The 16,792-nt window shown below is 38.7% G+C and overlaps 1 protein-coding gene across 1 annotated transcript in view; it reads right to left on the bottom strand.

The window, feature by feature from the left end:
* Window positions 1–16,792, bottom strand: part of LOC124778029 (dynein regulatory complex subunit 3-like) — a 182,720-nt gene that overhangs the window by 106,423 nt on the left and 59,505 nt on the right. The window contains exons 3-4 of the mRNA XM_047253614.1: window positions 16,308–16,480; window positions 14,664–14,873 (exon numbers count right to left, since the gene is read on the bottom strand). Coding sequence (XP_047109570.1) covers window positions 14,664–14,873; window positions 16,308–16,480 — 383 coding nt within the window. The remainder of the gene's footprint in view (window positions 1–14,663; window positions 14,874–16,307; window positions 16,481–16,792) is intronic.

The raw sequence follows: 16,792 nt of genomic DNA, 5'->3' as shown, positions 1-16,792 counted from the left end.
AGATTCTTAGCTCTTTGAAGAGGTACTTACATGATGTCCTTGGGTGAACACCACATATTATGCTTACTGCTCAATTTTGTGCAATCAGTACTTTCTAAGTGATGAGTTACCTCAGAAAATTATTCTATAGGATATTATTGAGTGGAAATCTGCAAAAATATGCCAGGAGGTTGATATGTTTGTTACCAAGATTAGCAATTATATGAAGAGCAAAAGAAGCTGAACTTAATTGTTTGAGCAGCTCGGTAATATGCTTTCTCCATTTCAAGTTTACATCAATATGTTGTTGTTGTTGTTGTGGTCTTCAGTCCTGAGACTGGTTTGATGCAGCTCTCCATGCTACTCTATCCTGTGCAAGCTTTTTCATCTCCCAGTACCTACTGCAACCTACATCCTTCTGAATCTGCTTAGTGTATTCATCTCTTGGTCTCCCTCTACGATTTTTACCCCCCACGCTGCCCTCCAATACTAAATTTGTGATCCCTTGATGCCTCAGAACATGTCCTACCAACCGATCCCTTCTTCTGGTCAAGTTGTGCCACAAACTTCTCTTCTCCCCAATCCTATTCAATACTTCCTCATTAGTTATGTGATCTACCCATCTAATCTTCAGCATTCTTCTGTAGCACCACATTTCGAAAGCTTCTATTCTCTTCTTGTCTAAACTATTTATCGTCCATGTTTCACTTCCATACATGGCGACACTCCATACGAATACTTTCAGAAATGACTTCCTGACACTTAAATCAATACTGGATGTTAACAAATTTCTCTTCTTCAGAAACGCTTTCCTTGCCCTTGCCAGCCTACATTTTATATCCTCTCTACTTCGACCATCATCAGTTATTTTGCTCCCCAAGTAGCAAAACTCCTTTACTACTTTAAGTGCCTCATTTCCTAATCTAATTCCCTCAGCATCACCCGACTTAATTAGACTACATTCCATTATCCTTGTTTTGCTTTTGTTGATGTTCATCTTATATCCTCCTTTCAAGACACTGTCCATTCCATTCAACTGTTCTTCCAAGTCCTTTGCTGTCTCTGACAGAATTACAATGTCATCGGCGAACCTCAAAGTTTTTATTTCTTCTCCATGAATTTTAATACCTACTCCGAATTTTTCTTTTGTTTCCTTTACTGCTTGCTCAATATACAGATTGAACAACATCGGGGACAGGCTACAACCCTGTCTTACTCCCTTCCCAACCACTGCTTCCCTTTCATGTCCCTCGACTCTTATGACTGCCATCTGGTTCCTGTACAAATTGTAAATAGCCTTTCGCTCCCTGTATTTTACCCCTGCCACCTTTAGAATTTGAAAGAGAGTATTCCAGTCAACATTGTCAAAAGCTTTCTCTAAGTCTACAAATGCTAGAAAACGTAGGTTTGCCTTTCCTTAATCTTTCTTCTAAGATAAGTCGTAAGGTCAGTATTGCCTCACGTGTTCCAGTGTTTCTACGGAATCCAAACTGATCTTCCCCGAGGTTGGCTTCTACTAGTTTTTCCATTCGTCTGTAAAGAATTCGTGTTAGTATTTTGCAGCTGTGACTTATTAAGCTGATAGTTCGGTAATTTTCACATCTGTCAACACCTGCTTTCTTTGGGATTGGAATTATTATATTCTTCTTGAAGTCTGAGGGTATTTCGCCTGTTTCATACATCTTGCTCACCAGATGGTAGAGTTTTGTCAGGACTGGCTCTCCCACGGCCGTCAGTAGTTCCAATGGAATATTGTCTACTCCGGGGGCCTTGTTTCGACTCAGGTCTTTCAGTGCTCTGTCAAACTCTTCACGCAGTATCGTATCTCCCATTTCATCTTCATCTACATCCTCTTCCATTTCCATAATATTGTCCTCAAGTACATCGCCCTTGTATAGACCCTCTATATACTCCTTCCACCTTTCTGCTTTCCCTTCTTTGCTTAGAACTGGGTTTCCATCTGAGCTCTTGATGTTCATACAAGTGGTTCTCTTCTCTCCAAAGGTCTCTTTAATTTTCCTGTAGGCAGTATCTATCTTATCCCTAGTGAGACAAGCCTCTACATCCTTACATTTGTCCTCTAGCCATCCCTGCTTAGCCATTTTGCACTTCCTGTCGATCTCATTTTTGAGACGTTTGTATTCCTTTTTGCCTGTTTCACTTACTGCATTTTTATATTTTCTCCTTTCATCAATTAAATTCAATATTTCTTCTGTTACCCAAGGATTTCTACTAGCCCTCGTCTTTTTACCTACTTGATCCTCTGCTGCCTTCACTACTTCATCCCTCAAAGCTACCCATTCTTCTTCTACTGTATTTATTTCCCCCATTCCTGTCAATTGCTCCCTTATGCTCTCCCTGAATCTCTGTACAACCTCTGGTTCTTTCAGTTTATCCAGGTCCCATCTCCTTAAATTCCCACCTTTTTGCAGTTTCTTCAGTTTCAATCTGCAGTTCATAACCAATAGATTGTGGTCAGAATCCACATCTGCCCCTGGAAATGTCTTACAATTTAAAACCTGGTTCCTAAATCTCTGTCTTACCATTATATAATCTATCTGATACCTTTTAGTATCTCCAGGGTTCTTCCATGTATACAACCTTCTTTCATGATTCTTAAACCAAGTGTTAGTTATGATTATGTTGTGCTCTGTGCAAAATTCTACCAGACGGCTTCCTCTTTCATTTCTGTCCCCCAGTCCATATTCACCTACTATGTTTCCTTCTCTCCCTTTTCCTACACTCGAATTCCAGTCACCCATGACTATTAAATTTTCGTCTCCCTTCACAATCTGAATAATTTCTTTTATTTCATCATACATTTCTTCAATTTCTTCGTCATCTGCAGAGCTAGTTGGCATATAAACTTGTACTACTGTAGTAGGTGTGGGCTTCGTATCTATCTTGGCCACAATAATGCGTTCACTATGCTGTTTGTAGTAGCTTACCCGCATTCCTATTTTCCTATTCATTATTAAACCTACTCCTGCATTACCCCTATTTGATTTTGTGTTTATAACCCTGTAGTCACCTGACCAGAAGTCTTGTTCCTCCTGCCACCGAACTTCACTAATTCCCACTATATCTAACTTCAACCTATCCATTTCCCTTTTTAAATTTTCTAACCTACCTGCCCGATTAAGGGATCTGACATTCCACGCTCCGATCCGTAGAATGCCAGTTTTCTTTCTCCTGATAACGACATCCTCTTGAGTAGTCCCCGCCCGGAGATCCGAATGGGGGACTATTTTACCTCCGGAATATTTTACCCAAGAGGACGCCATCATCATGTAATCATACAGTAAAGCTGCATGCCCTCGGGAAAAATTACGGCTGTAGTTTCCCCTTGCTTTCAGCCGTTCGCAGTACCAGCACAGCAAGGCCGTTTTGGTTATTGTTACAAGGCCAGATCAGGCAATCATCCAGACTGTTGCCCTTGCAACTACTGAAAAGGCTGCTGCCCCTCTTCAGGAACCACACGTTTGTCTGGCCTCTCAACAGATACCCCTCCGTTGTGGTTGCACCTACGGTACGGCTATCTGTATCGCTGAGGCACGCAAGCCTCCCCACCAACGGCAAGGTCCATGGTTCATGGGGGGACATCAATATGTATGGGGGGACATCAATATGTATGCCTAAAAATTTTGAGCATTCTATCCTATGTATTGACTCCTGCTCATGTGCTATTTCAACTGCTGGTATGACTCTAATTGTTGTACAGAACTCAATGTATGGTGCTTTTTTTCAGAATTTAGGGAGAGTCCATTTTCAGAGAAACTTCCTAGCAGATTAAAACTGTGTGCCAGACCAAGACTCGAACTCGGAACCTTTGCCTTTCACGGGCAAGTGCTCTACCATCTGAGCTACCCATGCAAGACTCACGCCCCATCCTCACAGCTTTACTTCCGCCAGTACCTCGTCTCATCTCATTCTGGCACTTAATAATTCTTTGGAAAACATTATTTACTGTTACTTTCTCTCCAATGGAATTTATTATAACATTAGTATAATTTGCAGGAAGGACCAACTTTACTTGTTGTTAAGTGGATCATGCACATGCATAAGGAATAGGAGTTGATCCAAAATTGAACCCTTTGTGACTCCCTTTGTGATTTTTACCCTAGCCACTAAATTTTATACCTTTCTGACGCTGTCTAAATTATTCAGCACAGCCTTTGCATTCTGTTTGTCACGCATGATTCGGACCAGCTGTGTGTAAGGACTAAGACTAAATATGGACAACAACTTAGGCTCGAATACACATATTGACTTCCTGTTAAATAAACTAAGCAGTTTTGCATTTGCAATGAAAATACTAGCAAATTGCACTGACTTGAGTACAACAAAAATTGCTTCTCATAGTTACTCCAAATCTGTTATTAGATATGGTATTATTTCCTGGGGAAGTTCAGGTAGTGTGAAAACTGAAACCGTGAAAGAAAATTGTCCAATATACATGTACTGCACAGCACACAGGGTCTTGTGTCACCTATTATTTTGGAAACTACATATCCTAACACTGTTCCCTCCATATACATTTATGAAATTATAATCTTCCTACACAGCAGACCAAAATTAGTTTGGGGAGGATCATTTTAACCACACATATAATACGAGATTTAAAAATAACTTTATGCTACCCAAACACCACTTGAAATTATATGCATAGACTCCACAGTATACTGGGATGACAATATAACAAGTTAATGGGCAAACACATGTGTAATATGAAGCCAGAAATTTTAAAACACTACATCAGATTCTGTGGGAGAAATACTACTATTCAATAGAAGAATTCATAGAGGATGAAATGATAATTTGAAAAAGGGGTAGTTAAGTGTTAGATTTTGCTGTATGTATATATAACAAAATTTTATTGTTATTATGCTGTTTGCTAACACCAGCTATTCTATGCTTATGGTGACATTTTACCACAATGTTGACATGTCTCCTGTTCCTGAATCAAATGATTTATATTATGTACATTATGAGACAAACAAACTGCAATTCAAAATGTATAAACGGCGAGAATTACAACTGAAAGATTTGAATAAGGCCTCATCTGCACTAAAACGTATCACACATCAAGATGATCATGACACTCATCAGCAACTTGCCCAACAACAATCACAAGATGAAGGGCAAGGCATCCAGCAACAATATTCCCATTAACCGCAACAGAAAGACCACCACATCAGAGGTGGGAGGCAGCGCTTCTGAGAACTTCTGTGAACACATCGCAAGTTTTCCCAATGGGTACAAGGTTCACATCTTCTAGCAGTGTCATTGCCACTGCTGGCGGTGCCCCAGCCAACTAACCCCCAATTGCAGCCCACTCTATTGCAATGGCAGCAAACATTACAGAAGGGCCAGTGGTGCTCTCCATCACATTAATGGCCAAGACAGCTGCTACTAGAGACGCTAGAGACGGTGGCCTTAGATGTCACTTCTGACCACCAGCAACAAGAACATGAGGTCAGTGGTGTGAACACTGATCATTCAAGGCTAGGACAGACTAACAGGGGCAGGAACAGAGTTTTACATAACATGAGGTGTCACATTCAAAAGATTGGCCAAGCCCCCAGATTTTGCTACAGAATGTCAGCTGGCACCATACACACTTGTGAAGGCAAAGAAAATTGTAGAAGACTTGTTAAATTCAGGAGTTATTAGATCTTGCTCCAGCACACAGTCTTCTCTGATCCATTTAGTCCCAAAAAAGGATAGGTCGCTCAGGCATTGCAGGAATTGCAGAGTGCTCAGTTCCCAAATGATAGCTGATAGGTCCCAATACTGAATCTACATGACTTCTCTTACGTCTTAGCCGGAGCTAAAATTTTCAGTGTAGTGGATTGTGCAAAAGCGTATCACCAGATTCCTATGTTCCCACCCATCATAGGTAAGACAGCAATCAATATGCCCCTTGGGTTGTTTGAATTTGTTCTAATACCATATGGACATAAGAATGCTCCCCAAGCATGGCAGCATTTTATCTATTCAGTATTCAGAGATATGCCTACCGTTTCTGTTATTTAGAGGACATTCTGGTTTTTACGAAGTTGGCAGAAGAGCATGAGAAACATTTAATTACTATCTTCTGTATGATAGTCTCACATAGTATTCTAGTGAATCAAGAAAAATGTAATTTACATAAGGAGCAGGTAACATTTTTAGGCCACTCCATTAGTAGTGAGGGAATTGACTACAGAGAGGATAGCAGCTATCCATAAAATACAATGTCCCAGATATCCAGAAATTATGCCATTTCCTTGGTACAATAAATTTTTTCAGAAGGGTAGTAGTCGCCACTCACTATATAGCAGAGATGCTGAGTCACAGGTACGTACGACAAAAAGACTGTCAAACAAAGCTTTTGGCCAAACTGAATTAGATAACACACAGACACACACACACACACACACACACACACACACACACGACCACAGTCTCTGGCTGCCAAGGTCAGACTAGCGTTGACAGTCATGTGCGTGTGTGTGTGTGTGTGTGTGTGTGTGTGTGTGTGTGTGTGTGTGTGTGTTTTTCTCTATTCTGATGAAGGCCTGTTTGGCTGGAAGCTTTGTTTGACAGTCTTTTTGTTGTACCTATCTGCAACTCATCATCTCCGCTATATGGTGAGTAGCCACTTTCCTTTTCATAATATTGTTGCCTTAATTTATGACATACAAGATCAAATTTGCTTAGCTTAAATTTATAGTTGTCACTGTGTTACCACTCCCATGAATGAATGAGCCTACAAATTATCTTGTTAGCAACAATGAACCAGATGCTGTAAAGATACCTGTTCCTCATCAGGATCTTGTTTTTATCATATTTCCTTCTAGTTACTATTATATGCTTCTGCATTCTGGTGTCGTTTTTTTCATGTACTTAACCATATTCCTATCTCAATGGTGTGCTTCACTTATAACAGCTACTTTTGTGGACCCTCCCCCTCCCCATTTTTCAGTAGTTCTCTGTACTCAGCCATAACTGTTTAATGACTGATCCAAAAATGGTTGATAACAGGAAAGACTCCCTTGCAACCAAAAATATTGGCTTCTACAGCTACATATATATACCACAAGCCACCATATGGTGCATGGTGGAGGGTACCTTGAACCACTACTAGTCATTTCCTTTCTGTTTCTCACAAATAGATCAAGTGGAAAATGACTGTTCATATGCCTCCATACGAGCCCTAATCTCTCTAATATCTTCATAGTCCTTATGTGCAATGGATGTTGGAGGCTGTAGAAGTGTTCTGCAGTCAGCTTCAAATGGCAGTTCCGTAAATTTTCTAAACAGTGTTCTCAAATAGAACATTGCCTTCCCTCCAGTGATTCTCATTTGAGTTCCTGAGGCATCTATGTAATACTTGTATGTCATTCAAAACTACCAGTGACAAATCTAGCAGCTCACCTTTGGACTGCTTTGATCTCTTCCTTTAATCTGACCTGGTGTGGATCCCAAACTCTTGGACACACTCAATAATAAATTGTACTAGTGTCCTGTAATCAGTCTTCTCTAGAGATGAACCACACTTTCCTTCCAAACAAATCCAAGCTCCACCATTCGCCTTTCCTACCACAAGCCTCACATGCTCATTCCATTTCATATCACTTTGCTGCATTATGCCTAGATATTTAATCAGCATGACTGTACCAAGCAACATACTACTAATGAAGTACTCAAAAATCATGGGTTTATTTTTCCTATTCATCTGCATTAACTTACATTTTTGTAGATTTAGAGCTAGCTGCCATTCATCACACCAATTAGAAGTTTTGTCTAAGTCATCTTGTATCAACTTTGACACCTTCCCTTTCACCACAGCATCATCAGCAAACAGCTGCAGACTGATGCCCACATATTGCAACCTCAGGTTTCCACAGTTAGATAATTATATGATTTATTACCAGAGACATGGTACCTAGCATGTGAAAGTGAAGTCAGGTTTGAGGTTTGAATGTGATAATGTTTGTTTTCCAAAACTAATACTTTTTCAAGGAACTGAAGTGGTAACTATGGTTTTTTTTTTTTTTTTTTTGGGGGGGGGGGGGGGGGGTGAAAAAGCCCATAATTTGTGTTCTTAACTTCTGTAAGAAACACTGGTAAATGCACATTAAAGCATTTTATGCCAAATGCAAAAAAAACTCTATTTTTCAACAATCTTGTGAAAAACTTATGTGCTAACTGTATCTATCTGTTTTTAGCATTGGTTAATTAGTTAACTAATAATTCTCTTATGCCATATCAAATGTTGGTTGGCTGATTCCAGGGAGGGGACCAAACAAAGAGTGAAGCCATCAGTCCCATTGGAGTATGGAAGGTTGGGCAAGGAAGTTAGCAATGTCCTTTTAAAGGAACCATCCAGCATTTGCCTGAAGCAATTTAGGGAAATAATGGAAAATCTAAATCAGGATGGTCGGTGTGGGTCTGAACCATTGTGCTCTCGAATGTGAGTCCAGAAAGCTACCACTGTATCTGCAAATGTCTGTTTGTTTTATGTTATAGTGTTTACAAAATTACTTAGTGCCCAATACACATAAGACACATTTCACGTTTAGAAAGTCAACTGTCTCTTTTTTTCCTACTTAGTAAAAACAGACTTGGGCAGTTCCATTATGTTTATGTCAAAGTTTTTCTCACATTTACATGCTTGTAATGAACTGCTTAATATACCTTCTTTTTTTTGTCAAGTATCTGAGAACTTGATACATTATAATTTAGAATCCAGTTCAAAGAGATTGAAACTGCAAATTGTATTTTTTCTACAATTTTGATGTATAGGGCAAAACATGTTAGGTCAAGAAGAGCAAAGATATAAAAGTGACCAAAGCTGTTTCACAATACAGAGGTGATGTTTTTTACACATCAATTTTTTAGTCACCGAAAAGCACATACAACAAATAATTTACTTTATAAATGTTTTCAAGTGTTATCTAGAGAAAAACCATAAAAATAAAAATAACAATAACAATGTTAATAATTCCAAATGTAATTACAATTTTGATTTAAATGGAGAATATGAAAAATTATGTTATTTGCAAAACAATTAAGTGGTCATTATTCATGTTAAATCCATCATTTGTGCATAAACTTTTTATAGTTTGATATGAATAAAACAATATTTTACTATTTGGCTATTAAAAATTAAAATTCACATGATTTCAGAAAAATGTCTGAATATTTTGTGATCTGGTTGTCTTAGTGTATTGGGTACCGAATTATTTAATTAGCAAGTACTCCAATTGGTCTGAAACTTAACAATTGAGACACCAAACCACAAACCAGTGAGTAGTATGATCCTGTTTCCATTCATTGATACCATAGGGGACAACAGTGGATACTGCTTCCTTTGCTCAGTATTTGCAACACCATCTGATTCCTGATTAGGTAATGTATAGTTCAGTCAGAAATGACAAAAATTGATACCCACTGTCCCTCATGATGAATATCAGATATGTATCACATTACATGTAGCACAGGTGTGGGTACTGGGACGCACTAGAGTACAGTCTTTATTTGCCTAACAAAAGACCCTCTGTGGTATGGAAGATGTCAGAACACAAGAATACACAGTAAATATTAACAAAATAAGAACAGACATGCTAACGTACCTTCCACACTTCGCAAATGAAATTGGCCTTGTGGCTGTGGGAATGGTTAAAAATAAATAAATAAATAGCATTAATAAAAGATTCTTAAGCAAATTTACATTTAAAAGTATATAAAATTTGTCACCAAGTATTAAATTTCAATACTCTTAGGTGTATACAATAGTTCTTAGGCCATTGTAGCCAGGCATCATCAAATAAAAAATAAAATAAAAAATAAAAAATTTACAGGACTTATTTACAATAATCACAATGCTGCACAAAATTTGTACATAAGTCACACTGTAAGCATTATTCACATTATCTGATAAATTAACAACGTACATGTAACTGGTCTCATCAACAAATTCTTTAAACTCTTTTCAACTTTATTATTAGCTAATATATCTAAAAACAAAGATGATGGGACTTACCAAACGAAAGCACTGGCAGGTCGATAGACACACAAACAAACGCAAACATACACACAAAATTCTAGCTTTCGCAACCAACGGTTGCTTCGTCAGGAAGGAGGGAAGGAGAGGGAAAGACGAAAGGATGTGGGTTTTAAGGGAGAGGGTAAGGAGTCATTCCAATCCCGGGAGCGGAAAGACTTACCTTAGGGGGAAAAAAGGACGGGTATACACTTGCACACACACACACATATCCATCCACACATATACAGACACAAGCAGACATATTTAAAGACAAAGAGTTTGGGCAGAAATGTCAGTCGAGGCGGATCACCCTGTGGCTAAACATGCCTTGGTGCACGGCCAGCACATCTTGGCACAGTGTTACACCGTCCGGGTTATCTGGATACTTCCCACCAACACCAACCTATCCGAACTCCGGAGATGGGAACTTGCTCTTCAATATATCCTCTCTTCCCGTTACCCACCAGGCCTCAATCTCCGCTAATTTCAAGTTGCCGCTACTCATACCTCACCTGTCATTCAACATCATCTTTGCCTCTGCACTTCCGCCTCGACTGACATTTCTGCCCAAACTCTTTGTCTTTAAATATGTCTGCTTGTGTCTGTATATGTGTGGATGGATATGTGTGTGTGTGCGAGTGTATACCCATCCTTTTTTCCCCCTAAGGTAAGTCTTTCCGCTCCCGGGATTGGAATGACTCCTTACCCTCTCCCTTAAAACCCACATCCTTTCGTCTTTCCCTCTCCTTCCCTCCTTCCTGACGAAGCAACCGTTGGTTGCGAAAGCTAGAATTTTGTGTGTATGTTTGTGTTTGTGTGTCTACTGACCTGCCAGCACTTTCGTTTGGTAAGTCACATCATCTTTGTTTTTAGATATATTTTTCCCACGTGGAATGTTTCCCTCTATTATATTCTTATTATTAGTTAAACTTTTTATGGCTGTTGGTATGTTATTGAGAATGTGTGTTCCTCAATTGTGGACACCTTTCTAGACCAAAATAAGTGACTGTAAATCATCTTATTTCTAGTATTGATTCCACAAACTGAGCTGTTGGTTTGAAGAAAGAAAAGATATATTTTCAATGACAAATTTCATTAAGGAATGAACATATTGGGAAGCAGTAGTTAGTATCCCCAGTTCCTTAAACAGCCTTCTGCAGAACATTCTTGAGTTCACATCAAAAATAATTTGTATTGTACATTTTTGAGCTCAGAAAACTTTAGCTTGACTTGATGACTTACCCCAGAAAATAGTCCCGTATGACGTAATGGAATGAAAGTAAGCATAGTACACAAACTTTTTTATTTTTGTGTCATCTATGTCTGACAACATTTGCATAGCAAACATAGATTTGTTTAGGCACTTCACCACTTCTGTGGTATGCTCCTCCCAGTTAAATTTATTATCAAGCTGAAATCCCAAGACTTTAGCACTCTCAACTTCTTCAATCTGCTTGTCATCATATTTCAGGTATATACAACAGGAAACCTTTTACATGTTCTGAAATGCATACAGTATGTTTTTTCAAGGTTTAGTGACAGAGAATTGGCTGGAACAATTTATTAATGTCGATGAAAATTTCATTAGCTGACTTTTCTAAGGCTACACTGGATTTACAACTTATTGCAGTGTTTTCATCATTTGAATACAAAACAAACTTGGCTCTGGTAATGTTACTGATGAAAAGTAAGGTCCCTAAAATGCAACCTTGGGGCACAACACATTTGCTTGTTCCCAGTTGGGTGATGCCTGCTAGCTTAATACACGTTTTTTCTATTGACATCCTTTGCTTTCTCTCAGATAGCATTTGAACCATTTTGCAGCATTTCCTGTTATACCATAATATTCTAATTTACTTAAAAGGATGTTGTGATTTCCTAAAACAATCAATTTCTGACTTGATGACTACCCTCTTGATCTCAGATTTAGTAAATATTGTTGCATAACATGGTCTCAGAGGCTACTAATTAGTGGTTTTATAATTAATTTTGTTTGTTACAAATTTCTATAAAAATATTATCAATGGCCATCTTTGAGCTCTTAGCTACTCTAATTGGAAACCTAACAGTATGATTTAAGTTGAATGACAATGCTACTGACTGCAGTGAGTTCTTACTGTAGGCCAATAGAGTTTCAAAGTGATTTACGATAAGCTTAAAAGTATTGTTTTTAACCCATACACACATACTATTATGAATCATTTATTATAAAATTCTATTTCTGTTGCACATGCTTCCATATGCTCCTCTAGGCAAAATTTATGAATGTCTATGTTAATAAACTTATAGTAATTCCTGGTGAATGTGTCAACTCCTCCGTCCTCCATTTCTGTCCTACAAAAGTGAGAACCTAATCTAAATTCTGCAACACTTGACATGTCTATACCAATGGTCACATGATGTTCAGAGACGCAGATTATGTCAACTGGGTTGTATGACTCTAATTGATCAATACAGATAGGTGGTTCATTAATTTTACTTCTTGGCCGTTGAATGTTCTGATGCACTAAGGACAGTTGGCATTTCACAATGACTGAGATAAAACTCGGTGGAAATAAAATTTCTGCTCACTGACGAAAATATTTAACCAACAGCTGTGTTTGCTGATCCAATGAGCCAGCATTATGCTGTTTAGTTTCTTTCTCAAACTGAACAGTCGTTTTAATCCTGACCTTTCTTAGAACTTAACTTCTTTCTGTTCTACCTATCCTAAAATAGGTGCTGCTCCAACAACTGTAACCACTTGTATTTTACCAGTCATGGCAGTGCCTCCCCCCTCCCATTTAAATTCCTGCTATTAGTACAGCCAGCTTACCCTCCCCTTTCCTGTTGAGGTGTAGGTCAAGCCCAGTATAACTTCACCTGTTGAGAGAATCAACAAGAACCACACCAATATGTGACTCTGCACATGACCCAAGAGGCCGTTCCAACTCCAAATTAACTCTTCTGACACAAGAGTTTACATGAGGTCAGCCATGGTGTCTCAAAACAGACACAAACTCTACACTGGTATATTTCTATGTTAATGCAATCTTTACCAGATCAGCTCTATATTGTACCCACGATGTTTGTCAATACTGTTGCCCAGCCCACCCACAATAACACCCGTGTCTTCCATGGTGAAGTCTACACAGAGTGAACCTAAGCCCTCTGTCACCTGACCCAGACCAGCATTGGGTTTAAAAAAATTGGTGACCTGATAGTCTGATCCTAATTCATCCTGCAGAAGCTGGCCTACACCTCTGACATGAGAACTACCTAACAACAAAACTTTCTTTCATTTTGCTGATTTCCCTACATTTTTATTCAATTGTCTACTGAAAATTTGTTGTACCCTGTCTACAACTGCCTCTGCCTGAGGCTCATCAGTTTCTAACTGAAGGAATGGGTCAAAGTTATTTTTTAAATTCAACACAAAGCTGTCTAATGAAGTTCTGATCCTGTTACTTCTGTTACCTGTTTCCAGTTCCCACCTCTCTTTCCACTTCTCCCTTCTTAACCTGTTTGCATTCGGAAGGACAACGGTTCAATCCCGTCTCCCGCCATCCTGATTTAGGTTTTCCGTGATTTCCCTAAATCGTTTCAGGCAAATGCCGGGATGGTTCCTTTGAAAGGGCATGGCCGATTTCCTTCCCAATCCTTCCCTAACCCGAGCTTGCGCTCCGTCTCTAATGACCTCGTTGTCGACGGGACGTTAAACACTAACCACCACCACCATCTTAACCTGTCCAAGACTTTCCTAGCCAGATTTAACTCAGCCTGAGGGGCAGCGATTTTCCCCTCCTGTGCCACTGTCTTCCTATCTCTACTTCATATCCTACAAGACCACTGATGAGTCTGATTCACTTTCCCAATTTCCATGCCTCTACAGTGATCCAAATGAAAAAAAAAATAAATAAATAAATAACTGCATTCATCACACCAAATCTTAGAGCTAAAAATTCTACAGCAAATCAGGCACTTTTTATTCACAGTAGAACTAATACTTTAGTGAGAGTAAGTCAGTTAAATTATTGAAAAACTAGAAAACATGTGTATGAAAATTAGGCATACTTACAACTGTAAGTAAACAAAGCTATTATGTGCAAAGTTTCTAGGTTCAGCAAATTAAATTTATAATGTGTTTTGTAAATAACAATTAAAAAATGAAGGATATGCTATACTTAATTTGCTGGAAAGAAAAAAAGAACAATTAAATGAGGTTCTTTAAGTTTATTGTGTCAAAACGTAAACAAAAATACGACAGTAACCCTACTTCGTGATCTTTTCACATTTTCTGAAATAATACACGTAAGACAGTGAAACCTTTAATTGTAAGCTTGAAAAACACACTGATACATGTATTTAATTAGTTATCATTATTTAACTAAGTTTTATTTCAGTCTACATCACTCTTTTGTGAGAGAGCACAAAACTTCTGTCTCTTGCCTGGCTACCAACATGCTCAAAACAAACTTGTGTTGCCATCCCCCAGCATGGTTGCACGTACTAGTTTACATAAAATGTAAATATGGTTGTAATGAAACACCAAGAAATGTAACTTTAAAGTAAAAGTCTTTGAGAGACTGCCACATATGTGTTGCTTACGACAGAACAATTTCAAAAATATATGAAATTGCAGGACATTTCCCCTGAATGGGAGAAAGGATACTTGTTATAGAGTTCCAGTGCTTCATCTCCTATTTTCAAGAGTGCCTTGCCCTCTTCATCACCTTCATACAATGAGTTGAAAAGCTGGTCACTGTCTAGTTGCTCAACAAATGCTGCAGAATATAGCTCTGATTTTTGCTCTTCTTCTCTCTGCTGCTCAATGTGAACCTGTGCCTCTGCCTCAGTCTTTTCAAGTGCTACAATTGTATCACTGAAACAGATACACAAGTACTGTTCCTGTGTGTGTGTGATAAAAGGGATGCTACATTTATAGACATGAATAATGAGCTGAAATTTTATAAAATGGATGACACACAATGGATATTAGTTATTTTAAATTCACAAATTTCATTAGCTGAAGACATTAATGATTCTACTTGATTTCGTGAACACTGTATATTATATAATTTTTACACAAGTAAGATAAACTTCACTGACAATTTAAAGTTTGACAGTTCTGGCAATAGAATTAACACATCAGCTGTGGCAAAGCCTGTGACAAAATCTAGCTAATTATTCTCTGAAGATTCTGTATCCTCTACCTGAATAATACGGCATGTCAAAATAATTTTTTGACATGCTATATTATACATAAGTATAAAGTAACTAAATCTTCAGAAGCAGAAGGAAATGTAAATAGAAAATGAAGGAACATGAATGGTGGTAGTCATAATATGCTTAAAAATGTCTATTCACCATTGTGACAATAATTAATTTAAAGAAAAATTTTTTGACAATATATGCACTGGTAATTGGTATGACACAGTTTTGTACTCTGACCTTCTACCTATCCTACAAAATAGTCCTCAAAGTCCACCAGGATGAATGGTCACCACCAAACTGTAGCCACGAGCAAAGTGGACAACTCTGTGGCACAACACGTTGTTGGTCATAGCACACTCATTTTCAACAGCTGCTTCACTACTCAAGCCATCTGGATCCTCCCCTCCACCATCAGTTTTTCTGAACTGCACAGGTGTGAGTTATTCTTGCAAGACATTCTCCACTCCCAAGATCATTGCACCCAACAACCTACAGTAATCTACTGTCCCTACATCCTCTACCCAACAGTTTCTGCCCCCTCTGTCCTATCGCCTCCTCCCAATTCAACTCCCCTCATCCTCACTGTGCACAGTTCTCTGTCTTTTTCCCTTTTCGGCTCCTCTCTTTTTCTGCTTCATGCCCCCCCTCCCCACACGTCCACAGCATCTCGATGATGTGCCTGGCAGCCTTGCCCTGCTACCAGCTAGTCCCTGTACACTCCACCACACTGCACTGACTTCTCTCCCCCACCCATAACCTGCTATCTCTCCCCCTTCCCTGTCCCACTCTAGATTGCAGCTTCAATTCAGTGCAACAGTTTCATTCAGGCCGAGCGACCAGACATAGCGATCGTGTATGCATGAGATGTGTTTGCCTGTCTGTTTTCCTTTCTGAAGGAGGCCAAAAGCTCAATATGTAACAGCCTTTTTGCTGTGCTTGTCTGCAACTCAACATGTCATCTTTATGGGAAATAGCTGTCTATCCTATTCATAACATTGTTAAATATAAAATATATATTAGGAGTAAAAGCTGCTCACTTACAGGTCATCACAAGTCAATATGTGATTGATATAGTGCTTTTTATTATGCAATCAAGCTATACCTGTATTTCTCCCGTGCTGATTCCTTATCACGGGGGTGAATATAACGGTAATGATAGTACACCAGTTTTGGTAGACAAGCATAAACAAATTCAGCAAAGCCATCTATGTCTGCACATGGATTCCCATCCATATTAAGTGTGCGCAACAGGGAGAAGCGTCTCAAATATACAATCTGGAAAAATGTGACACTCTTTTTAATTTTATGTCATAAATTCATAAAATATTACTTTTTTCCAATCATTAAGGCAGTGGAAACACTAATAAAGTTTTTCTACTTCTACAGATAACAGGAAAGACACCTAAAATACCTGAAATGACACACACACAAACGGGAAAGCGCTGGTAGATAGACACAATAAAAAACACACAAACAAATTTCAAGCTTTCACAACCCAAGGTTGCTTCATCAGGAAAGAGGGAAGGAGAGGGAAAGACGAAAGGGTGTGGGTTTTAAGGGAGAGGGTAAGGAGTCATTCCAATCCTG

This window comes from Schistocerca piceifrons, chromosome 1 (genome assembly GCF_021461385.2).
Source record: "Schistocerca piceifrons isolate TAMUIC-IGC-003096 chromosome 1, iqSchPice1.1, whole genome shotgun sequence".
NCBI lineage: Eukaryota > Metazoa > Arthropoda > Insecta > Orthoptera > Acrididae > Schistocerca > Schistocerca piceifrons.
The sequence above is the reverse complement of the archived record's forward strand: the minus strand, read 5'-3'. Positions and strand labels throughout refer to the sequence as shown.